The sequence below is a fragment of the Ixodes scapularis genome, unplaced genomic scaffold, assembly GCF_016920785.2.
Source record: "Ixodes scapularis isolate PalLabHiFi unplaced genomic scaffold, ASM1692078v2 PGA_scaffold6__148_contigs__length_123643588, whole genome shotgun sequence".
NCBI lineage: Eukaryota > Metazoa > Arthropoda > Arachnida > Ixodida > Ixodidae > Ixodes > Ixodes scapularis.
In genome coordinates this window covers 103,034,069-103,060,297 of record NW_024609881.1, presented here as the reverse complement: position 1 = coordinate 103,060,297, position 26,229 = coordinate 103,034,069, and the positions used below count along the sequence as shown (strand labels likewise).

At 46.8% G+C, this 26,229-nt stretch overlaps 1 protein-coding gene across 1 annotated transcript in view; it reads right to left on the bottom strand.

Annotated features, from left to right (window-relative positions):
* Nucleotides 1-17,272, bottom strand: part of LOC8041207 (cytochrome P450 3A14) — a 33,594-nt gene extending 16,322 nt beyond the window's left edge. The window contains exons 1-9 of the mRNA XM_029967548.2: nucleotides 17,171-17,272; nucleotides 14,215-14,311; nucleotides 13,377-13,429; nucleotides 13,202-13,298; nucleotides 9,207-9,332; nucleotides 7,819-8,056; nucleotides 6,501-6,631; nucleotides 1,773-1,857; nucleotides 1,008-1,080 (exon numbers count right to left, since the gene is read on the bottom strand). Coding sequence (XP_029823408.2) covers nucleotides 1,008-1,080; nucleotides 1,773-1,857; nucleotides 6,501-6,631; nucleotides 7,819-8,056; nucleotides 9,207-9,332; nucleotides 13,202-13,298; nucleotides 13,377-13,429; nucleotides 14,215-14,311; nucleotides 17,171-17,262 — 992 coding nt within the window. The 5' untranslated portion in view covers nucleotides 17,263-17,272. The remainder of the gene's footprint in view (nucleotides 1-1,007; nucleotides 1,081-1,772; nucleotides 1,858-6,500; nucleotides 6,632-7,818; nucleotides 8,057-9,206; nucleotides 9,333-13,201; nucleotides 13,299-13,376; nucleotides 13,430-14,214; nucleotides 14,312-17,170) is intronic.
* Nucleotides 17,273-26,229: the final 8,957 nt, after the last annotated feature.

The window sequence follows — 26,229 nt, the reverse complement described above, 5'->3', positions numbered from 1 at the left end:
CGATTTCTCTAATCAAATCTCTATCAAAGATCGATTACGTCAGAGCTATCGCTGACACCAAATGGTGCCGTCGGACGAGGAGAAACCTTTCTCCCAGAGAGCCTGTATTACAGAGAGTTCCTAACTGCTTGATAGGGGTCACGTGGTGTGTGGGTCGCGTTCGCTATACGAGATGCGAGGAGGTTACGAGCGCAACGGTCGTCTGCAAACGTCTCAGCCCTTCAACCCGCTTTTCTCCTTGCCACCCGACAACACAGCGCATGCGCACTTGCAACCAATCTTCGCAGGAGGCATCCGCCATTAAATTGCAAATGCTCCCCACGGTTTAAGTTGGACCCTCTCTGCAGTCAATAGGCTCTCCATCTTCTCCTCGTCCGATGGCGCCCTCTGGTGTCAGTGATGGTTCCGAAGTAATCGATTTTTTATACCGATTTTAATAAAGAAATCGGCTAGGCACGAATGTAATGTTTGCTGTTTCAGAATACTTAGAGCCCATCGATTGAGTTATGACCATAAATTAGCTATCGTAGAAAGTGGTGTAGTGCCTCCTTTAAACAAAGCAGGTGAAGCTCCTCCCGCGAATCTCTCCACTCTTTCCACTTTAGTAGAGCGAACGCCGGAGTAATAATGTTAATAGTAATAATACTAATATTAATAATAAATTATAGTTATTCAGAAACGCAGGACGTGGCCAGTGCCGACAATATCATTATCGCTATCATTATACACCATAATCACTTGGCAATTTCGCTGTTCATAAATCATGACCACACAACATAATCTGATGATGATGATGATATTGGGATTAGATAACAGAAGAACGAATCACGGAGCAAGGAGTGTGAACATAAAAAAAGCCGTTCCTTGCGCTTCTTAGGTTATCAGTTATAATAAGTACGGATGAGAGCTCGTCTCATCCATTCATAGTATGAAAGATGTCCTGTTCCCATTTTCGTCCTCGCTGTTTTATACTTTCAAGTTTTGTAGCTCTATTCGAAGTCACTCACCCAGCGATGAACAGGATCGTTGTGTTGATGGCCACTTCCTCGGGACTCATTCTCTTGTAGAGTTTGGCGTCAGCTAACGAAAGAACATAAAGCATTGCTGATTCGCGTGGGCGCCCCTTTTTTGTTTGGCAATAAACTCAGTGGCGCCGTCTACTGGGTAGCTCCGGCACTCTTCCGGTTCACGTATATTTCCAAAGTTTTTACTCATTATTATTTTATCATGAGAGAGAGTTAAGTATGACAGTGCTATAAGAGGTCATTTCCAGAAAACAGCGTGTATATTTGATTTCGCAAATGCTGCGAAACCCGCCGTCTAGTTCAGAACGGGAGTGGTTGGGGGCTATTTGCACACTGGCGCCACCACGGTTTAACTCACGCGAGAAAGAGCAAATATGGCGCACACCCTAGGATATCCGGTGAGTCTGCTTTCCCGCAAGGCACTTGACATAGCCAATCGCTGCTACCTACCGAGGGTGCTCGGCGAATGACGATGCTAAAATTATATTTAAGAAAAAAAAAATATCGATCTGCCCTGTGATATTACGCACGACCTTTCACGTACTTACAACGTGCCCAGACTCACAACTCGGACTTAAAATTTAGTTCTAAACGCATTTTCAGTTTCGTCATATACCGAGCCCTTTCCGTGCAGCGATGGGGCTCCCCCAAGTGGTTTACGGGGAAGCAGGCGCACCGGATTTTTCGAGAGTGTACACGAGTCCGCCTGCGGATCCGTGCGATGTTGTAAAGGATAGGTCAACGTACCATCGAGGAGCTGAGGTGCTTCGGGAAGCTGTCCTTCTTCAGCCTCCACATCCAACATCGTCTGTAGCATGTCTGGTTTCTTAGCCTGCATTATAGAAAAAGAGGCTACTGTACGGCGAGCAGGTGATTCAAAATGCGCCTTGGCATAGCCTCCTAATACTGACAAAGCCTAGCTGATCGCCATGAGAAGAGGCCGCCAAAATGGAAAAGGTAGAGCGGCAGACAACGGATGAAAGGAGAGCCATGTGACTGGCGCCCCGCTGCGGCGAGACGCCGAAACACACTTCTCCCGAGCGAACAAGTGTGTTTCGGGTCCTCGCCGCTGCAAGAGCTGTGCGCTGACGTCCAGGTTCCCCGAGAAATAGCTCTTTGATGCTCTGTGCTACGAGATCCTCGCGCTCCAAATCTGCGACCGGGCAGTCTATGGCTGCGTCGTCAAACTGCCAGGCTTTGTGAGTATAGAGGAGGCTATGGCTGAGGTCGGGGGAAAAACAAAAGCACGTGGGCGAAATCGGCGCGTATACACAAACGCGCGACGTACGCAAGGAGCGGACCAAATGGCACGCAGAACACGAAAGAGTTTTAATGTTGCACATAGTCGTCTGCAAGTACGGCCTCTGGACGCCGCCATCTTGTTGTTGGTGTGGGTAGATCGTCCGATAGTGAAGGATTGCTGAGGCCGCTGAGGCATACCCACGGTTTCTATACTGGCACCCAAACAAAGCGTTTCCCATCCGCGGTGGCCAGAGTAGCTCTCGAAGCACGGCTGCTTACAAATGTTATTGTTGCGTGCTCCACGCTGCGCATGTGCGTCGTCGTCGCCAATGCCAATCTAAAACACAGCTTTGGGGCTCCGCGCACGCTCAGTGTGGAACACGCAAGGCTTACGCTATCGCGAAGGGTTTGCGTTTGCTCGTATACGTAACTCTAGAACTCACTCTTACTGCCTGCATAAAGAAACGTAGTTCTTAGCGAGTGGCGTACATCTTACTATCGCCTTGGAAAAAAAAAAGTACTAGCGCAATTGGGTTATGTATTGCCGAACCTGGCAACTTCTACGACCAACCGCCAGGGTCACGACGTCCGACAGCGTGACAATTCGGCCTTTGTGACGTCATTTGTAGCCCCCTTCCGGACCACTTTCGATGTTCAGCTAGTCCTAAAAGTGGCTTCTCGATTCCCGCCCGATGACGTCAAAAAAGTGTCACGCTGTCGCTGGCCGCGATCCTGGCGGTGTCACAGCAACGTTGGTGCACATGGCAGACGCCTGTTCGCCGCTGGTCGCTTCCCAACTTGACAGTCCAACGAAGCTTCAGCCTCCAGGACTGGGACGCTTGGACGACAGGGACGGGACGCTCGCGATCGCTCAAAATTTTTTGCCACTGACTTTTCTGCACCACCTTCAAGAATGCGACATCCGGCAGCAGGACACATTTGTTGCCACGAATTCGGATCCACTTTCGAACCATGGGCGGAATGGGACGCTAAACACACAAGTCGGGGACGCGTCCCAGGCTCCGTGGTATCACTCTCTCCCGCAATTATATCGAGCAGCAAAAAAAAAAACTAGTGCTTTCCGGAAAAAGCACTTGCGAGAGACAATCGCTGCAGCCTGTCTAAGGACGACGGCGAATGACGAGACTGCAGAAGCAGTCGGCGCCTTGAAACTCGGAGCATAGTGAAATGTCACATTCAGTGTAAAAGTGCCAACGAGGTAGAGGGGCTTAGAGCAATAAACTGGCAGCTGAAAGTGACCCCCAACTGGCCGCCGCCATGTCGCACATTTTTGACCACTAGACACGTGACCATATAGTTTTACGTCTAGACGTTAATGAAGTACCTCGCACAAATGATAGCTTGTTGATCTTGAATAACAATACCGACGACATAAGTTATGTTTCGTTTCTTTTGAGTCCAAATTGTGCTTTTACGACAAAAACTCGGGCAGCTTCGCAATGCCTCCGCTAGACGCCGTCAGCGGCGGTGCTGTATTTTGGTACAGGAATGAGTTGAGCTAGTTGGTCATGATACATTATGGGTGGAACCAGCTGAACATTTAAGGAAGGAGACTTTTCTGTGTCTCCTTCCTTAAATGTTCAGCTGGTTCCACCCATACTATATTTTGGGTTTTTATCGGTGCTAGACACTGATCTCTATGGCCTACAGTATTAAAAAAAATAGTTTATTATATTTTTGTACAGCGATCGCAATAGAAACCTCGGCTCGGTTTTGCGTAAAAGCATAATGATTTGGTACGCTCACGTGTCTAGGGGTCAGAATGGTACAACATGGAGGCAGTCAAGTGGGGCAGAGCAGTGTATCGAGAGAGTTTGGTCAATGGGAGGCGCGGACATAGCCAGGGCGTGCACCAGACGCAGAAAGAGGGCTTGGCATGCTCTCTTGACCAACCAAAAGCCGAAAAGAATCTCCTAGCGGTGGTAGCGAGAAACAGTTCTGATCAAAGGTATATGTTCGTATATGATTTTAATAAGCGCGTAAGAGTGCAGTGTAGTAACTCTTCGTGGTTGAAAATAGGGTGCACGTGTTGTTTTGATCATGATCATGCAGAAAGATGCAAGAAACGAATGCGCCGCTCAACTCTGTTTTGCTCGGAAAGAGTGTGACCGCTTGGACGGCAGATTCCCGGCCCTCGGCGCTTGGCGTGCGGATTATGTCGATCATTCCGCTAGTCACACTCTTCCACCATCATTTTGGATGAGCGTGATTGAAACATCACGTGCACCATGTTTTCAGTCACCGAGAGTTACTCCGATGCACTTATCAGGTTTGTTTCTCGCGACCATCGCCAGGGCATTATTTCCGGCTTCTGGTTGGTCACATTCAAATTTCTGAAGACGCCCTGGAACACGCCCAGCCCGTTTTCGGCCAATGGCGCCTCCTCATTTGTCTCCTATACTTCCCAACGAATGGCCAAACTCTCTACATATACGGCTCTGAAGTGGGGATAAATTTTGCCTGGTGAACGGGATACCAGTTTATCGCTCTAAGCCCCCCTACCTCGCTGAGAATGGCACACTGATTTTTCAGGTCGAAACATATTATCAGAACTAAAATAAGTCATTTTATCAGCCTCGGATCGTTGGCCGAGCTCTCTCCGTAGATTACAGCGATTAGATATCCCAGATGCTTTGCAGGAAAACTGATGTACTGGATTTTGTATATGGCTGGTTCACACATTTGCGACCGCTTACGACCGTGTGCCTTAAAACCTCTTATGATGAGCGCTATCTATCGATCTATCGGGTAGCCTTGGAACAGCCGAAGTTGCCGTATGCATAGAGTTATCATAATGTACTCTAGGGGTTCAACTGGCGCTAGTGTGCTGTTGTAAATTGAAGCAGACAGCAACCAGTCGAAAATTGACTTCCTGTAATGCATTTCTATGGGTTAAAAGTGCATTTTCTCCCTGCGCTCGATTATAAGTGCAAATATCACGAAAAAGTCGTACGTACCAGGTAGCTTAGAATATTTCTCTGTCAGGCAGACGAAATAATTGATCAGTCGCGGCGTTTTTCTTTCAAATTCATTGCATTAAAGACGATGCTAAAACGGCTTCGTACATGTATTCACGTGCACTGTCGTACACTGTTAGCGCGAACACGACGTCGACGCTTTTCAGCATGGGAGATATACGTGCCAAACGAAAGAAGGACACCTGGAAAGTCAAGAGAGGCGGCAAGAGCTGTATGCGCAGTACACTGGATCGGTAGCTCCCTGTGCATGGACGATCCAAATGAATTGAAGGCCACGTAATATTGTCTGATGTTTAATAAGTAAGTACTACATTATTTTTTTTTCTGCTCTGTGAGAAGATATGCTTGCTCTAGGTTCTAGAAATCAGCCGCACGCTCGAATTTTTTTAGAAGTAGTGCCTTATAAAAGCTGCCCGGCATAGGAAATAATAAAAAAGAAACCTTTCATAACCAACGTACTTTTACGCTTTTGAATGTTTTAGCGCGCTCGTAAAAATGCAGGACGTGGTCATTTTCATATGGTGACAGGACTGGCATATTAGCAATGTATAAGCGTCACCGGAATGCTGGTAATCCTTGAACACTCCACATTCCTTTCGATTGTTGTTTTGCTTAGAATCGTCGTTTGTTTTAACACACCTGCTGTGAAACAGAGGTTTGGGCATGAAATGTAGCGAAGCCAAACATCGTTCACTGATAAAGAAAAATGCGCTAACTAAAGCAGTTACACTTTTACAGTGTTAATAAAGGTACGTACTCGGTGCGACCCAAATAACAAAAGTTTTCCAGATTATTTTTTGTTGAAGACACAAAATGCAAGCGCGTTTTCCTACAGGAATGCACAAAAGTACCTCGAAAGTAAGACGGGTTGTTGTCTGCTTCAATTTGCCTCCCGGAAGTCGCATAGATAGCTCGAGTTGAACCTCTAGCATACATCATAATAACTCTATGGCCGTAAGTTTTATATCTTTTTTTGCGCATCATTCTTTATTTCTTGGCTTGAAAACACTTTTAACAATGTTATAAACGATTTCGCGTAGAAAGTACGCAAATTTGATCGCGCAAACAGCGCAAAACGTTTGTTCTAATGAAATGCCGTTGCAGGGTCACCTCATAGAGGGCACCGCGTGCCAGTATGTTCTTTCGTCGTATAGAGATCGCAAGAGCTCGGTCCGAAGCAAACGCTCTTGAGTGAACGGGCCCTTAGAGGGAAAAGAGCAGACGGCATACGCACCTCGGGGTGGCTCTGTCGGAGCTCGACTACCTTCATGGTCTGTTTGTTGAAGACATCGTAGGTAAATGTGCCCAGCTTCGCATTCAGCCAAAGGAGGGGAGCCGTAAAGTAGGGAACAGTGGTCGTACTTTCTGAAAGAACAATCCGATGGCAAAACATTTGTCTACTCGCCCATTCACACGCAGTATAGGTTCGAAGAAGCATTCTTAACGCCCGTTCACACATTTGCAACCGAGTAGGACCGACCGAGACAAGACTGGCTTTTATTCCTCTTGTGACGGCGTATAGGACCGGATGCGCTGCAGCGGAGCAGCTTGTAAGCCGTCGCAATAGGGCTTAAACACCGGTCCTGTCGTAGCCGGTCTTCCTCGGTTACAAGTGTGTGAACGGGCCTTTAAATGGCACACCAAGGCCGCGATACCACGGATGCCGTGCTAATGGTTTACTCGTAGTTTCTACTTGGGAATTACAACTTTCAGCCTTTCTTGGCCATTCCAGAGAAAGACTCCCGCACTCAGAATGTGTTATGTAGGGTTGCAGAATAGACTCATGCTCCGTGATGTCCCGTGATGTTGATGGCTTCGCGTTCATGTTGCGTTTTAAAGCATGTCATTCTTTTAATGGAGCCATCCGTGCATTTCTCCGCTATGTTATGGGGAGAAATGGATGTCGGGTGACATATACACCGATTCGATTTCCCCGCTTGATTTGGGAGGAGAGTTGTCCTTTGCTTATTGGGTTTTGGCGATAAAGGTCGTTGCCAATTTTTCGCGTTGCTTTTTTGTGCTAGCAGTCTTTTTCAACACAGCCTCTTCTATAATTCATTATAGAAAGTAAAAAAAAAAAAAAGAACAAGGTTTCAAGTACCTATGGATCTGTCGCCCACCTAAAACTAAGGTAATGCTGTCAGGCGCCTTCGAAGAAAGTCTCGAGGTTGCGAAGCAGAACGGACGTGTTCAAGTATTCCATTTTCTTTCCTTTACGACGAGCGAATGTAGCAATCTACCAGTGAGATTGTGTCTATGACCTCCAGCACGGTTTTTGAATCTTCCGTTGAGTATTGATGTTTGAATTTATGCTTTTTTCATGTTCGCATTTTCCTCCTTTTTATTTGCATTACAACTGAAACGTGTCCATGATTATGTGAAATTACCCTATATTTGCAACTTTATTAAAATCTCTAAGTCCCGCCCTCGCAGTAATGCCCTTCAGGCGCTGTGAGGTAACCCAAATTAATAAATAAATACACAAGTCTTTACGTTGAAGACAACAACAACTTGGGGAGCAATATTTCGAGAGTTCCAAATGCAAATCTTACGGGCCAGGAAATGGAACGGTCCTGTCATGACTCCAGGAAGCACACTTTGAGCCGTCCTGAGAAAGGGATGTTTCAGATCCCGCTGGAATGTACAGTCGAAGCCGAATGCAGCGCGTCCGACGTAATCCATGGTCAGGCCTTGGAAGAGACAGAGCATCGGGTACTCTTTGCCCTCGTCCGCCTTTTCACCGAGGATTTCCACGAAAATGTCTGCCACCTGGGACATGTAGGGAATCATCTGCCAACAAAAAGAACGGGCCGTCATGTGGTGAGTTCGATTGTGGTGCCTGGAACTACGGCGCCTCGAACGGCGTCTACGACTGGGATGCTTAGCGTCCCATTCTCCACGTACGCGTCGAAAACGGTCTCGGAACGGCAACATATAACGTCACGGGAGCCGCGGTGTGTCTTGCTGTGGGATGTCGCGATCCTGGTGGTTGGCGGGTAGATGTTTTGGAGGAAAGCACGGGAGAACGTGAGTGTCGCTGTCTTCGCGGCGTTCGAACTCCTGACTGCCGATGCTTCAGCGGACTGTCAAGCTAGTGAGCGACCGGCAACAGAACGGGCGTCTGCCACGTCTACCACCGCAGCTGTGACACCGCCAGGGTCGCGTCCGATGACAGCATGGTACTTCTATGACGTCATCGAGTGGAACTCAAGTTACCGCTTTTTAGGATGCGGTATAGCACAAGTCGCAGACGCGTTCCAGGACTATGCGGGGCGCAAGTTTGTCTGCTTCTTTTGCAGGGGTTGTGGTGACGTCAGAAAGACCCTGAGCTCTGATTGGCCCTGATTGAAGAATAGTGGGTGGACCTCAAAGCAGGCTGCCTTGAGGTCTACCCACTATCCTTCAGTCAGAGCCAATCAAAGCTCGGCGTTTTGACGTCACCACAAACCCTGCAAAAGAAGCAGATCGAACTTGCACCCCGCATAGTTTTGAAACGCCTCTCCGCCTGGAGGGTTTACTGCGTTCTCAAATGCGGTCTCTCGATTTCTTGCCCGATGGCATCATGCCTTTGCCTGCCGCGATCCTGGTGGTGGTACAGAAGCGGAGGTGGATGTCGCAGACGCCTGTTCTGCTGCTGGTCACTCCTACCAGCTTGACAGTCCCCGGAAGCTTCTATACCTACTGCCAAGAGTTTGCAAGCCGTGATGACAACGACACTCGCGGTCGCTGGTGTTCAAACTTGCCAGCGCTTCTAGGACCAACCGCCAGGATCGCGACATCCGAGAACACGATGCGCACCGGTTTTTGCGACGTCATTTGTTGTCACTTCGGGACCAATTTGGATGCACGAGCGGGATATATGATGGCATACGGACCAGTCGAAAGCGCGTTTTACACACCGTAGCGCGATATCTGAAACGCTCTTGAAAGTACATGCTACCTGCTTGAATTTGTTGGACGTGAACGCGTACGAGACGCAGCTTCGGGTGCGCTTCCAGGGAAGACCTCTGGCGTGCAGGAGGCTTTGACCCAGGAATGGATGCTCCTCGTCAGTCCGCATCGTGATCTGCGTCATCAAACGAGCAATCAAGACTATGTTTAGAGCAAAAATCACATGTGGTCAGAACACACTGTTACTGATTGAAAAAAGGCAAGAAAAGTTGGGATCTCTGAACTTTCGCTGAGACAGATCACACTGCGCATGGGCTATTACTTGACGAATTTTCATCCGCGTGCTCTTGTCTTTGACTGAGCTCAGACTTGGGTAACATGAACTATGGATGAAATATTGGTGCTTAGGCGTACGAATCAATGCTAAAACGTGAAGTGAAATATATATGGCATCAACTTTTGTTTTGTTGGAGTTCCGAAGCAAGTGCGTATAAAAGGACTTGAAACGACATCATCAGGTCGACTTTATTGTTATTGTAATCTGCTTCTTGACCATAATTGGGTTTGTTACGGAGAGAAGCACAGCACATTGCTCAGAGCTCGACAAGCGGTGGCATTTACGGCGGGGATTAGGCTTGGCTTGTCAGTAGACCTTGTTAGGCCAAACCTTAGCAGGTTAGTAGCCTTTAGGCAAACAACCGTGAAGTTGGAACCAATGTGCTTTTGGATTACGAATGAGTTTACGAATGAGTTTGTTGCCCTTTTCTTTCCGGTGGGGGGGGGGGGGGGGGCATACCTCTATAAAAAAGCTTGCAAGTTATCCAAGTAAGAGGTTGCATTCATAAGTGACGACATAAAACATGAGTAAAATTCTATTTCATGAGAACGACAAGTGGAACTTGTTCAGTTCATCTGTTACCCATCAGAGCATAAACTCGTTTGTTTGTGTGACTTTGTGTCTCCAGTTTTAACTTGTAATTACATCTTCCTCATGACAAGATATTTCCATCTGTTTCAGTTACGTTTACTAACATAAGAAGTGTTATGAATAAACGAGATCAGCTTAACTCTGTTGTCAGCTCAACGAACGCAGACCTAATCTTTCTTACGGAAACATGGCTTAGTAAACATGTCTGCAGCTCTGAAATTTTCCAAGGAGATAAAACATATAATGTATATCGTTTTGACAGAGATGGTAGACATGGGGGTGGCACACTCATAGCCGTATCACAGAGCATACCTTCATTTTGCGTAGATGTTCCTTCCAATCTAGAAATTGTTTGGGCTTGTATCACTTTAAATAACACAAGAATTTTATTGGGCGTCTGCTACCGCCCCCCAAACAGCGCAGTGACATTAATTGATGATTTACATGACGTTATGAATTCTATTGTTTGTCAGTATCCCAGTTCTCCTATTTTTTTATTAGGAGATTTTAATTTTCCTGATATCATGTGGTCTGACCCACCTTCTTTTCAACGTGTTTCAACTCAGAGTCAACTTTTTTTGGATCTGTGTGCGTGTTTTAATTTGACACAGCTGGTAATGAAACCAACAAGGTATGTCAATGATACAGCGAACACACTTGATTTGATTCTGTCCACACACCCTGACCTTCTATCTTCCCTTACGTGTCTTCCAGGCTTAAGTGATCACTCGTTGTTAAATTTTGATCTCAAAGTTGCTCCCCCAATCAATAGTAAAAAAGTAAAGCTTATTTCTGATTACAATAAAGCCAATTTTGATCTTATTAATGAAAAACTGTGCAGCTATCTGGACACATATCTGCCAGAATTTGATCAGCGAAGCGTGCAGGAAAATTGGAGATTATTTTGTTTAAAAGTAAACGAACTGATTGATGCGCATGTACCCGTCAGGCGTATTCAATCTGATGCTAAAGCACCTTGGTATACTAACACCCTAAAACGTCTTTTCAATAAAAAACAGCGACTTTTTCGTTCAGCTAAACAACGTAACACGATTGATAGGTGGGAAGCATACTTTGCAGCTGAGGTCGAATATTCCCGAGCTGTATCTGACGTCAAAGAGAATTTTTTTAAGAACACTTTACCGGGTCTATTGTTGAATGACCCCAAAAAGTTCTGGAAGACTGTTAATATAAATGACGACGGCTTAATTTCTCTTAGCGATGAGTCTGGGGCGTTAATCCCTCCAGCAGAATATCCATCAGTGTTTAATAATGTTTTTTTAAATAGTTTTTCTGTAGCTGATGGAAATGTATCGTATGACGTTCCACGTTGTGAGTTTAGCCCTATGTTTCCAATTTCCATGGAACCTACTGGAATTGTAAAGTTAATTGATTCTTTGAAAGTATCATCGTCATGTGGAAGCGATAATATTAACTCAAAATTTCTAAGACAAACTAAAATGTACTCATCCTTTTTTTTGGCCAAAATTTTCCAGCAATCTCTTGAGTGTGGAACGCTCCCAATAGAATGGAAAACTGCGAAGGTGGTTGCACTGCATAAGTCCGGTAACAAGCATTCTCCATTAAATTATCGACCCATTTCACTAACAAGTATTCCTTGTAAAATAATGGAGCACATTTTGTACTCTCATATTTTCAATTACCTAGAATCCAATTCATTTTTCGCTCCTGCTCAACATGGTTTCCGTCGCTCATTTTCTTGTGAAACGCAGCTGCTTCATTTCACCCATTGTTTGCATGCTATACTGGACAAAAACCACCAGGCTGACTGTATTTTTCTCGATTTTTCTAAAGCATTCGACAAGGTTAATCATAAGTTACTAATGCTTAAACTTTCTTCATTAAGCCTAGATCCTAACTTGTTAACCTGGCTGGAATGCTTTCTAACCAACCGCTCACAATATGTAACTCTAAATGGCGTTAATTCATCCCTGACTGATATTGTATCGGGCGTACCCCAAGGTTCAGTTTTAGGCCCGCTTCTTTTTCTAATATTCATTAATGATTTACCAAGTTGTGTTTCTTCCTCCATGCATTTATATGCAGATGACTGTGTAATTTATCGGGAAGTTCATGATGATGATGACGTACGCATTTTGCAATCTGATTTAAATAATATTACTCTTTGGTGCAAAAAATGGCGTATGGAACTAAACCCTAACAAATGCAAACTAATGCGCGTTTCCCGGCAAGGCGCACGCCCTTCAAAATATACACTAACCGACATTCAACTTGAATCTGTAAACTCATACCGTTATCTGGGTGTTACTATATCGTCGACATTAACCTGGAAGCCTCATATTGATATAATAATCGCCAACGCTAACCGCATGTTAGGATACTTACGACGAAACTTCAGAACGGCCCCAGTTAACTTAAAACTTCTTCTTTATAACACTCTTGTACGGTCAAAATTGGAATACGCAGCCTCTATTTGGGATCCTAACCACACGTTTCTGCATAAAGCTCTCGAACTAGTTCAAAATAACGCCGTTCGTTTCATTCTGTCTAATTATAATCGAACAGCTAGCATATCATCAATGAAATCTAGTTTATTGTTACCCTCTTTGTCATTGCGCAGAAAGTTTTTTCGACTTTGCCTGTTTCATAAAGTGTATCATCATCAGTCGCTGCGAGACCATTTCTTTACATTGCCTAGCTATTACTCTTCCCGTCTGGACCATCGGAATAAAGTTGGAGTAACACGTTGCCAAACAAACACTTTTTTTTATTCATTTATCCCGCATACATCAAACGACTGGAACCACCTTCCAGCAGATATCGCAACTATACCTGATTATTCTCTTTTTCGCCAATCTTTGTCTACATTTCTGTTTGGTGAGCCAACATGAGTCATTTTATTTTGTTTATTTTTTTCCGTAAAATATATTGCTTGCCACTTTTGCCAATGGCTGTGTGTTTTTGATATTTCAATTTCTTGTTGTTTGTTTTTTATTGTTTTGTCAGTTTGTTTTATTTTTGTTTGCTTTGCCCCTCCCCTCTACAATGCTTCGGCGCTTGAGGGTATGTACAATAAATAAAAAAATAAATAAATATACGATCTATAACCTATACGTTTTTGAGAATATACACACCCCCCGACTCGTGAAGTCTTGGAAGTTCTTGATGAAGATGAACGACAGGAAATCTACGTCCTTGGTCACTATGGTTGGGACGTCACCATTGTAGAACCTGAAATATGGCTTCCACGTTAGAGGGAAATCGATTGACCGCAATAAGCCTTTTCGACGTTATTGAAAAGTTGCCTACCCGAAGACATCGCCGTACTTGTCACACCACCTGGTCAGAGCATTCACGAGACCCTAAAGTTAAAGGAAGGTTGAGCTCGCGGTTAGAAGACAAAATCGAGGATAAAGAGTATATAGTGATGCCGCACAATGCATGCAAACATTTGGGTTTCTAGTTGACGTTCACAGCAAAATACACGAACAAATGTCGAATTGAAGAAGAAAGTGTAAAAACAAATCTGATAAATATTTATTCTTTATGTTAATGGGATTTTGGTTTATGTGACATGCATATGCTGCTGATATCATAATAATGTAAACACCGATGAAGCATTAAAGTGAAGTTTTTTTTCCTTTCTTTTAACCAATACGAAATGGAGAAAATCGCATATGGTGGCACATTGTATTCATACGAAAATGAGATATTTTCAATTTTAGAGTTCTGAGCTTTATTTTGCATTTCTGCAGAATTGCTTGCCTCCTAACGTAATTTTTTGTGGCGTATATACTATAGGAAGCACTAAAATTCCTAGTCTTAATTTTCCCTAATGACAGTTCTGGAATTGACGTTCTTAACGCAGTATATATCTTATATAGGGAAGGTTTTTGGCCTTTGGAGCGTTGCGTTATGCGTACTAAGGCGGAGAATTCAAGCTGCGACTGTTCATCATCTTGTTCTAGCGTATCCGACGGTAAAAGAGAAAAAGAAAAGCTTTTTTTTTTATTTCCGCTTGATCACATCATAGAAGCGCCATGCTGTCGCCAGCTACAATCCTTGCGGCGTCACTGCAGAGGCGGTAAATGTGGGCCATGAACAATACTAACAAAAAAAAATGTTATTAATTCGACGAGTGCTTTACCTTTCCGTGGTACCCCACCAAGTTTCCCCACAGTAGGCTGGGCTCCGGGCCGGGAATCCCAATATCTTTGAAATACGAGAACGTCTTCTTGCGCCAACTGCGAAGCAAGAAAATTTATTTATTCGGGATCAGGAGCAACAGTATAGTAATACACGTCGTCATACACGCGACCTACTACGACCCACCTCGACAGAACCGGAATTGTTTAAGCAGCTCGTGACTGTTGACGACGGGCGGCACGGCAGCAGCGATGGCGACAGTAAGCGGTTTTAAAGCAACTTGAGTTTGAGTCGGTCGTAGTTGGTCGCATGTGTGTGAATCAACCTTTGGGATGCTACACTCGTTTTCACCTCAGTAACCATAGTAAAAAAAAAAGGTCGCACTCCTAGCGGAACATTACTAATTTCCCCCTTAATGTTGAGTGTATATATATATATATATATATAGAGAAAAAAACGAAGCGCAGGATGACGAAAAGTATATACGGAAGAAAACGCACTTGAGACGGTTGTTGGAGTTTTTAAAACATATTATTGGTAAAGTTGGTCGACGTTTCGGCCTGAGACAGACCTTTTTCAAGACTGGCACATGAGAGGTCACATTGACGCTCCTTGACCACGTCACTCAAGTGCGTTTTCTTCCGTATATATATATATATATAGCTTTAACTTTAAAGCAATGGGCCGGGAGCGGTGATAAGTAAAAGAAGTGTTCTCCTGGGAAACTACTACAACAAAGTTTATTACGGCGTTTCGAGCGGGGACCGCTCTTTATCAGGTAAAACATATACAGTTCGAGAGTGTTTATATATCGAACAACACAACCTCCCCCCATCCACAAAAAAAAAAAAAAAAAAAAAAAAAAAAATATATATATAGGGGAGAGCGAGAACACGTTTAAGTAAGAATACAACACAGATCGCCGTTTGAAAAAAAAAAAAAAAAATAGTAGTACAGCGCAAACGCAGGCAGATAAAGTTGTTCAGGGCCGCGAGGGGGCAGTCCCCTTGTCGGAAACTTTGTGGAGGACCCGGAGAAGATACTTATCGCATCGTGACTCCCGAAACATCTAAATCCCGTATCTCTCAGGATTAACTATCAGAAGATTGCAGTGTTTGTGCGAAACAAGAAGTCTTAGGAAAATTCAGTTTATGCCCGCTTGACGGAGCCGTTCGATCAGGGCGTTCCCAAAAGGTTTCCTTTGTATTCGTGGTAATAAAACCCGAGACTCAGGAACACAGAAGGGGACGAACACAACACAACACAACGTTCTGTGTTCCTGAGTCTCGGGTTTTATTACCCTGAATCACCACCAGCTAGCTTGTTTTTTAAGTATTACAGTTTTTCTTTGCATTCCAGGTTTTGTCGAATGAGTTATCAACAATGTTTAACGCTTCGAGGTAAAGGTCGTGTTTCGAAATAGTTTGAAAGACGGAGGGGACGATTGTTCTGCAATCAGGAAGGGGCTAGCCGTGCATTAAATAATCTTCCGGGGCTTTCGTTTATGCCTTTAAGTATTGAACTTGCGGATAAGATATGATTTCTTTTGTTCTCTTTCAATTGTTGTGCGAAAACTGGATTCTAGAATGATAACAGAAATGCTCTCGATGGTGTGCTCGGGCAGGTTTAGGTGTTTTGAGAGTGGAAGGTCGGGAAGCGCAGTGGCGCGACTTTTATGATTATGAAAGCGCAACCTAAAAGCCCGATCCGTTTGTCCCATGTACTGCCCGCCACCGACACCGCAGTAGAGCAGGTAAACAACGTTCGCATGGTGCAGTCGTAGATGCCTTTTACGTTCCACATAAAGTTAGAATGTGCTTTTGACGCACGTTGTTCCTGACGTGTGCTTGCACATTTTGCACTTATAGGTCTCTGGCACGGTCGGCAGCCCATGCTTTCGGGAATGGTGGGTTTTTATTTGACTAGTACGTCTTTGAGATTCCACCTGCGTCGGGCAGGGGCGGACCCAAGGGAAGGGGGGGGGGGTGACGGAGGCGACCGCCCTCCCCCCAACCAAAGTCGACCCCACCCCCTCCCTAAAAAAAAAAAACAATTCTGCGTTTGGATGTCAAGCATGCCATTTTGCCTGATTACGTCAAGCGCTGCGACACAGCGCAGACTGTCTTTCTACATCTAAACTTTTTCAGCCTTGTCGCTCTGTAGATGGGAGCGGTTGGCTCTTCCATATTCTTTGCATAAAAGATATAGGGCGTTTTCACCGACGCAATTTCGTCCGCCATTTTGTGGTCATGAGCTGTCTGGCACGTGCTAAATCTGAGTATTCCGGAGATTCGTACGTCACCCTCAAATTATAAATATATATACAAAAATTTTTTAGTCTCATCACGCCTCTGTTCTTTTTTTTTCTGGTAAATATAATATTCCTCTCACTCTCTAACAACAAAATGGCGGATTGATGTCACGTGAAAACTCTCTTTAGACGCTTCAGATTTCTTACAGCGTATAGGGTTGCTAACACAGGAAGCGGAGGGGAGGGGGGGGGGGGGTAGTGACCTGTTAATGACAGTGGAGTGACTATACTCTGTTTCACCAGAAACAAAAACCTGAAGACGCTCTTGATAGAAAAACAAAAACGAAAACAGTTTCCCTTTAAATTATCCGACTTTAGCCGGCGTTAGATTGAACGCAGACGATCAAGCAGCCCCGAGAGTGCGTCGTCATGCCGCTGGTTGTTTTTGTGCATTAGCTATCATCTGCTAAACCAAGCACGCGCAAAAAAAGAAAAAAAACTTGCCGGATCGTTGCGCATTTACTGCGCGTGGTTGTTTTAGTCGGCGATAATATAGCGAGCGCATAAAGGCGACGAGAGCATTCACGCGTATTTGATGATGGCAACCAGCGGATGCCGCTTCGCGGTTGCGGTTCGAACGTCAGTCTGAATGCAGCGTTAAAGCGAAGCGGCGTACGTGATCCTCTCGTGGTTTACGCAAACTGACCTGATCAGCCGGAATATGCTGTAAACGGCCAGTGCCACAGCGAAGGTCCACGCCGAGATCTTGAAGTAGGACCAGAAAGACAGCGACTCCATGGCGACTTGCTCGTTCTCTCGAACCGCTTCTTCTCGAAGGACTATAGCTTCGTTGAAATCTCAGTTCGTCGAACTGTTTTCCCGACTCTAAGTCAATATATTCCGCTTGTTATCAGTAGCAAATTATCGGAAGCAAACAGGCCTAATCTTCGACAGTGTGTCGGGTAAAAATAACGGGGGGGGGGGGGGTGTTGCTTTTTTCTCTCGCTTTCTCAGTTCACCGAAACACATTCTTTGCGGTGTTTTTCGAGTTGAAACATTTGTCGAATTCCCACAGACAATAAGCGTATTTTCTGTCGTTGTCTCGGTCAATCGTATAGGAATCTTGGCAGCGTTCTTCGAGATAAAATGCTCGATGAATGCCCCCTAGACAATAAAGGCCTGTTCACACATGCGGCGGAGCGCTACAAGCATAGCGCTGACCTTGGGTTAAGCGCGTCCTGACGGGAGCGTTCACCAGCTTTGTATCGCCCCGTCAAAGCTGTTGCTCATGGCAGACGATAAGTAGCTGACGACACGTGAGCAGCGCTACATGTCAGCGCTTCGCTGCACGTGAGAGCCGGCCTTTAGCGTATATCCCGTTGTTTTATCTTCCGTTTAATGGTGCCCAGCTGCCGCTCTCTTTGCCGCTAAACTCGTGGAACAAAACATTCTTTGCTTTCTGACGTAGCGGGGGGGGGGGGGGGGGGGGGGCGCTCAGCTACGCAACTTTTGGCGCAAAATCCCCCGCGATCCCTAGGCGGTGCACGAGAGCACGAGACATCGCGGGGAGGCGAGCGTTCACGCCGTTCGCTGTGCGTTGTGTTTGTGTAGCGCCGTTGGGCCGAAATTCGATCCCGTCATGCCTCGCTCAGACGAGGAGCGAGAGCAGACGACGGGAGTTCGTCTGCTACAATGAGGCATTCGCACAGCGGAACCGAAAGAAAAAGTAGATTTTCTGCTCGAAATCGCGTCCCACGGGCCACAAACTCAAACGCGAGCTTGAATTTTAAGCGTCTGATATTTCACGAGGGGAGGAATCGACGACCCGTGCTTTATTTGCAAAATTTGAGTCGCTATGTTGCCGTACAGACGCTGAAACCTAGCAGTGTGTAATGAAAGGCTCACGACAAACACAGAGGCCGCGAGATCTAGCATCATTTGTGTATGGATGAAAACTGGAACATTTTCGACAAAGCTCCCACAGCAGAAACGTGTGACGCATTCACTCAGCGTCCGGGAAAGCTAAACATGGAGACGTTGTCCGAGGCTTGAGCAAAGTGATATTTGAACGGCAGCTATCTTGCCCCGTCGTATTTTGTTTGAGAAAGCTCTCGTTCTCAACACCCTCACCAGGGAAATGAAAAGTCCTACGAAACGTATTGCGAGATATTCCAACGAACTAGATTTAAGCCGTATCCTTTCAGTGCTTCATTCATAATACCATGCTTAAAACGAAGCAAGCTCTTGCGCGTACAGTGCCATCAATTGTCTCAAGTGTATGCTGTTTTATAGTCAGCTGGTTTCGGAAACTTACGCCGTCTGTAGATGTCTCTGACAGCAGAGTTGCTTAATTAGAAGTCATCGCAAATGTAAGTTCCACGTTACAGCAACCAACGTTTATAGATAAACGATGGCAGCGACTGCACTCTCGCACTCCCACCCATCACGTCGAACAAAAGGGCGCTAGTTTCGATTTGAGGTCGGTACTTTTCTACAACATCTATGGCGACAGCATCAGTCTGCACTCGGTGCATTCGGTAAGTTCTTTCGGGGCCGGTTTTCTGTGCAGCACTCCGCGGGTGCAATGCATTAGAACTCTCACAGTGCAAGTCTGGATTGCGGATCGGGAGCCCGTCACTGGCATCACCGGCGGCCATTGCTTGACAACAGGCAATGGTCTAAGGGAGAAACACGCAAAAGTAGGAAGCTTGTACGCGGTGCCCAAGGGCGAGTATTTTATGACGGGCTGCGATCATTATATCGGATGGTTGGAGATCAAATAGACATTCGTCAAACGTTCAAACATCGATTAAAAAAAATCTGCCGGAGCATTAATGACTTTACCGACGTCGCTTGCTTCGGTTGCTAAATAAATGACACGTTCAGCAACTGAACGGCACGCTCCGAGTTTCCGTTTGCCACGGAAGCCCTCACAGCAGTTCAAAGAAAAAGCTTTCCCTAGAAGTACTATGTACAAGTGGTTAAAACGAGGTGAATTTCCCCAGTAAAGGCCTTTTAACTTATCGTTTGCTAAGCTCTCATGACTCCAAGATCACGTATGACTCCACAATAACTTTCGGTAATTGTCTCACTGAACACATCACAGTTAACGCGCAACAAAGTCGCGCTCGACCCTCAACCACACAACATTTATTTAAAAAAAGATTGGTATTCTAACGCGTTTAATATTCTTGCCCACAATATTACCTGTTATTTGCGGAAATCACGATAGAAGTTTCATGGTCGAGAACAACCTACTAACGCAATAAAATTGAGTTTTTCCCGTTTCTCTTATAGCATGCATTAGCTCGTGTCAAACGATGACTGCCGGTGGTGCCGCTCGACCCCAGCAATACAGGCCTCTATCCGCGATCCAGCCTACTGAGAGATCAGTGGTGCCAGTGCTATTAAACATGAATTGTTTATTTGCATCGGTACGCTGCTACCTGCCGGATGTCGGGACGAGGCGCAAAACCGTACATCCGGCCAATACTGGAGCCGGTTTTCGGCTGAAATTGCCTCTACACTGGCCAAGTAGCGACGTGCTGTTTCGGCGACTCGTTTGTGTAATTTATTTGTTCAGTCATTTTATTGGGTACCAAGCCAAAAAAGAAGTGTACTGTGGTAATTACACCTTTACAAGAAGGAGTATTGTAGTTTTACATCTTTATAAAAAGGTGTTGTGCATTAACACGTTTTAAGAAACGTGCTTAAAAAATCACACATTTTTAAGGGTGTGAGGTTTTCATTTTCTTTAAAAGGTCTATCGCTACACCTAATAGGGTGTTAGTTATGGGACACCTCACTCACATGTATAAAGGTGTGAAAACGTTTAATGTGTATACACCTCTAACTGAAGAAAATCTCCTTCATGTGATTACATCGCGTGCCGATGAAACGATTTGTCGATGACACGTCGTTCGGTGAACTGATTTGACCGCCAATGAGTGACGACTGCCAGAAGAATTTCGGGGACATAATTCTGCCGGCTGCCGGGAGACTCGACCCTACCCAAGAATTACCCCGGTTCTTGTTCGTTTTCCAACATTCTGAATTGTATACCAGCATAGTAGTACCTCTTCGGATATTACAGAGAAAACGATGGCAACCGCAAAAACTCTGACAGCCCGGCTCACAGTCATGTGGCAGACTGACAGGTTCTCGTCAGTCGCCACCATGCCTTGAAAGCTACCGGTTCCGAAGAACCGGAGCGCGCAGAGAACTTGTTGTTCCACGGTCATGGTAGACGCGATTGTCCGCCGCCTCGAAGTCCGGGCGCGGAACGAAGCTCGTCGCAGAGTCAACGCACAACGGCTTTCGATAGCCGGTACTGTCGCCGAAAGTCGTCGTCGGGGAGTTCAAAGGCGTCCCGGTGGTCTCGGTAGCGACGCCGGCGGTGGCGGAAGATATGCTCGGCCGCAGCGTAGGGCACCGCCATGTTGACAAAGTTTAACTTCGCCTCGATTCGAAGCGAAGATTTCGGGCTGAAACCACGGCTCTCGCAAAGTTGTGAAACGTCACATTGACGTCAGCGACAGCTTCGACAAACGAGGTTTCTAATCACTTTTTTAGAGCGCAGCTCTTAGGCGCCCGTTTCCAGCTCGAGTGGCGTCGCCGTCGCCGTCGGCGTAACCGCGCGGTGCATTATGGGTAAATTCCCCGCTAAATCTAGCGAAAAAATTTCCCCGCTAAATCTAGCGGAAAAATTTCCCCTCCAAATCTAGCGGAAAAATTTCTCTGGGCGGTCACGTGACCCCCCCCTCCCCCGAGGTCACGTGACACCCCCAGGTCACGTGACCCTCCTCCCCGAGGTCACGTGACCTTGGGGTGAGTTGAGGTGAGAACAACGTTTATTTAAACCAAGGACAAACGCCAGTCCCCAAAGCGGGGGCCATGCCGGTCCGACACCACACAAAAGACAGCCCCCAGACATATTAGAGCACGAGCCACCGCGAAATCCGTGCCCCGAATGTCGCGGGGCAACAAGTTCAAAGAGAAACTCGGCACGCGCCACCCGAACCACGGACACCGCGGCGGCTCGCGTCCGCACGCCATCCCCCGCACGATGAATGAGCAGCGCGACCCCGGCCCAAGCGACCGACGCGGCGTGGTCGCTCTCAAGCGTGGCGTCTACGTCCTTGGCGGAGTGAAATGATGATGTGTTTCATTATAACGAGGGCCCAAGTCCGCTCCGCCACGCAAAGTCGCAAGTGCCTGCACCTCGTCGACCTTCGAGAGACACTAGAGCAGCAGCTCGACATCCACATGGCCCGACTTGAGCCTTACGCTCCAGGGGGGGGGGGGGGGGGGGGGGGGGCAGTTGCTCGTTTCATTGGAGTAGCTGTAACGAACATAAACGACCTGCCGCCTAAAGCCTCCATGGGATCTTATTGATCTCACGCAACATGCCCGGCCTGTCCCGCGAAATATGGATGCCAAGCGCCACGCCAAGCGTCGGGAGCATTATGCTCGTCAACACAAGCCGAGGTCACCGCGTTATCTCAGGACCCTGCCCAGGTCATCGCGAATACGGATGCTGCCCTGCACGCATTCGGTTGGTCTGCGACAGCTGCAGTGTTCCAGTCCCATGATCCTGCAGAGTGCGATCCTATCGTTGTTGCAAACACTAACGTGACCCTTTCATCGCCCGAACAAGCCGAAGCCCGCGCCGCCCTCATCGCCCTCCAGACGTATGAGGTCAGGAATCCAGGGCCCGGCACGCTTACGGTGTTCACAGACTCTCAGAACACGATTCGCGCGCTTAAAACGCATCTACTCACATCGTTACGACGCTGCACTTCGCCTGTACCGCCATCGAAAAGTCCGAGTCAGCATACGCTGGGTTCCAGGACATGCGGGAATTGACGGCAACGAGAAGGCCCACAAGGCTGCATTGGAGGAGCTGCATAGAAATTTCCCCTCCTCCCAGCGGACCTTACCGGTGCCTCCCGCGTCGCCCAACGATGACCAGTTTCCCGAAGACGAAGCCTACGTGTACGACCCTGTCGATGCTGTTCGCCTCGTCCGTCGGGACTGGAAACGCCGACTCGACGCCTCTTGGACCCCAGAACAGTTTCCAATACCCGAAAACACGTTCCGTAGGCCTCAGATGGTCCTGCTTCGACGGATTAGGACAGGCATGATGAGGTCACGCCTCATCATGCCTATCGCTTCGAGCTGACCCGGCAACGTAAACTTGACCCTTACTATGTCCCACCAGACCCTCGCTGCCAGCGATGCAAAGACCCAGATGCCCTCCCGAAACTTCACCATCTCATTTGGGAGTGCGCAGCTCTGGTTGCCCAGCGTCAAGCAGCCTGGGCTACTCTTCTTCTTGAAGACCTTCCGACGACCATGCAAGAATGGGCGCATCCTGCCGGCGACTCCGAGCGCCGGACGAGGGTCCTGACCTTGGGGGGTCACGTAACCCCCCACGTGGACCCCCCTCCCCCAAGGTCACGTGATCCCACCGAGGTCACGTGACCTCGGGGGGGGGGGGGTCACCCCACCCGAGAGCACGTGACCCTCAGTACCATTCCCTCCTCCTCCTAAAAAGCTGCGCTCTAATTCGGCGTTACAGGGAGTTGTAAACGGCTTTCACTTTTTTTTACACAAACTTTGGAGGGATTTGGAGCGTCAACAGGTCGCCTAGGGACAATCTGCAATGCATTAATTTTAGCTTGGTGTAGGGATGTAGGGACAAACGGGCGCTACGTCATCAGCGAAGCCGTTCAATCAGCGGGCCCCTCGCGCCTCTCACGCGCTGCACGCGTGCCCCGATGAACTTTGCTACATTCTGCCCCTCTCAAAGAAATGAGCGTTGTAATGATTGACAACTCACTCGGCGCGATATACGGCTCTGGGCGCGACGTCAGTGTCGCGAGAGTCCAATTAGCGCGTTCCGCAAACTTCGGGCACAAAGTTGTGCTGGACGAGTTTCAGGACCTGCGCGTGTTCGAGAGTCGGATGCGGCGCCGATTGTTTCGCTATCTCAAGACGTTGACTTTTGGAACTGCAGCCACGCTCAGTACGCAGCTGATGGGAACGCCGGCGACGATTGTGTACTTTATTCTGCTCCGGATGACGCGAAAAGAAACTGGACCGTCTTTCCGGGAACGTCAGAGGTTATCTTAGGAGGCGCAGTTTAAACTACTTGGTGCATTAATAATATGTACTTTTAATAAACGGGCACCGAAATGGATTTCGAGATTCTCTTTTTAGGAAACAGACTCAACCAACGTTTACCCTAAACGCCGCAGAAACCCAGAATGACGTCAATCTTAGAGGAAGGGGGCGTTCGCGTTGTTTAGTTGCGCTTTTATAAGAGAAAAAAAAAGGCAACGCATGATTGCGATGTCGAGTTGTTTTTAGAGCGCAGCTCTTAGGCGCCCGTTCCCGGCTTGAGCGGCGTCGGCGTCGCCGTCGGCGTCGGCGTCACCGCGCGGTGCATTATGGGTAAATTTCCCCGCTAAATCTAGCGGAAAAATTTCCCCGCTAAATTTAGCGGAAAAATTTCCCCGCTAAATCTAGCGGAAAAATTTCCCCGCTAGATCTAGCGGAAAAACTTCCCCGCTAAATCTAGCGAAAAAATTTCTCCGCTAAATTTAGCTGAAAAATTCCCCCGCTAAATCTAGCGGAAAAACTTCTCCGCTAAATTTAGCGGAAAAATTTCCCCGCTAAATCTAGCGGGAACAATTTCCCCGCTAAATTTAGCGGAAAAAATTTCCCCGCTAAATAGCGGAAAAATTTCCGCTATTTAGCGGGGAAATTTTTTCTTTATTTATATTTTCTTTATTCATATTTGATGTCTGCCAAAAAGGTGAGCCTGTACTTGATTTTTTTTTAGAGCGCAGCTCTTAGGCGCCCGTTCCCGGCTTGAGCGGCGTCGGCGTCGCCGTCGGCGTCGGCGTAACCGCGCGGTGCATTATGGGTAAATTTCCCCGCTAAATCTAACGGAAAAATTTCCCCGCTAAATTTAGCGGAAAAATTTCCCCGCTAGATCTAGCGGAAAAATTTCCCCGCTAAATCTAGCGGAAACATTTCCCCGCTAGATCTAGCGGAAAAACTTCCGCGCTAAATCTAGCGGAAAAATTTCTCCGCTAAATTTAGCTGAAAAATTCCCCCGCTAAATCTAGCGGAAAAACTTCTCCGCTAAATTTAGCGGAAAAATTCATCGCTAAATCTAGCGGAAAAAATTTCCCCGCTAAATCTAACGGAAAAATTTCCCCGCTAAATCTAGCGGAAAAAATTTCCCCGCTAAATAGCGGAAAAATTTTCCCCGCTAAATTTAGCGGAAAAAATTTCCCCGCTAAATCTAGCGGAAAATTTTTTCTGGGGGTCACGTGACCCCCTGAGGTCACGTGACCCCCGTGGTCACGTGACACTCGCAGGTCACGTGACCCCCACGTGACCTTGGGGAGGGGATGTGACCCCACCAAGGTCACGTGACCACCCCCCTCGAGGTCACTTGACCCCCCCCCCCCCTGAAAACACGTGAACCTCAGTACCCTTCCCTCCTCCTCCTCAAGAGCTGCGCTCTAATTCGGCGTTACAGGGAGTTGTAAACGGCTTTCATTTTTTTTATAGTATTTACAACTTAAGAAATGCGGGGCTTGGATCGAACACGTGTGTTAGGGTGGGTGTTTTTATCTGCGTAAAAAAACGTTCCGTAATGGACGAAGTGACTCTTTATGATTTTAACGAAAAATTGATTTATTTCCTCAAACATTCTTGAAAAGACTTAAGAAAATTGAAAAGCTTAAATGGGCACGTATGATATGTAAATGTTTCCACGGAAAACTAAATAAATTGGTACGATATTTACGGCGTTAGAGGCAATTTAGGTGAGCGTGGTCTCGCTCCAGGCCCCGCCCATATTGAAAAAAAGAGCAAATTGGGTTATGTGGATATTTATACAGCGAGTCGTTGGTCAGCTATATAAAGTTGCGACGAGTCTCCCAGCTGTAGATGAGCAACTTAGCCAGTGCAGTACAACCGCTAGCCTGGGGTCTTTAACGTGCACCACGCAGTAGGGATACACGACCGCACGCCGGTACGATGCTCATCCAGATCGAAACGGGGAGGGGTGGGGCTCGAACCCAGGATCCCTGGGTTCTGCAGCGCGAGCTATCGCTCCACGCGCGTCGAGCTGGGTGTGCGCTTTAGCCCACTCGGCCACCGATCCCCGTTTTTTTTTCTCTTTATTACCTGATTTTTTAAACCGAAAATACACACACACACCCATATTTACATTACACACACATGGTTACATGTCAATCATATACAAATGAAAAGGAAGTATGAAACAATAATCCCTTCGATGGTTGACGTCACATCAAAAGTATCTCAACGTTTCTAACGGTTCGATTCTGGATACCCAATCTGGTACATCAGCTTCTGTTTTTAAATATTCTACGCACGCCACAACACTTTGGCGAAAATACATCCTGGCCGGTCGAGCATCGGCATCGTCATGGAGCCTCGCGGTGCGGGAGAGCCATAGACTGTGGAGGCCCAGAAGCATTAGCAAATCCAATGGCACCCCTCCTTCATTGTCTATTGCCAAAAATCTAATACCGTGTTGGTCTAAAGGAAAATCTTTGTGTAGGGTTCTTTGGAGCACATCCCAGAAGAATACCTCCTCCCAACAATGTAAAAAAAAACATGTTCAATAGTCTCGGGGACTTTACAAGTGTAACAGTTTGTTCCCCAAGGGACTAAACTGTCTATTCTTTCTAAATATGTTCTAACTGATAACGTTCCGGT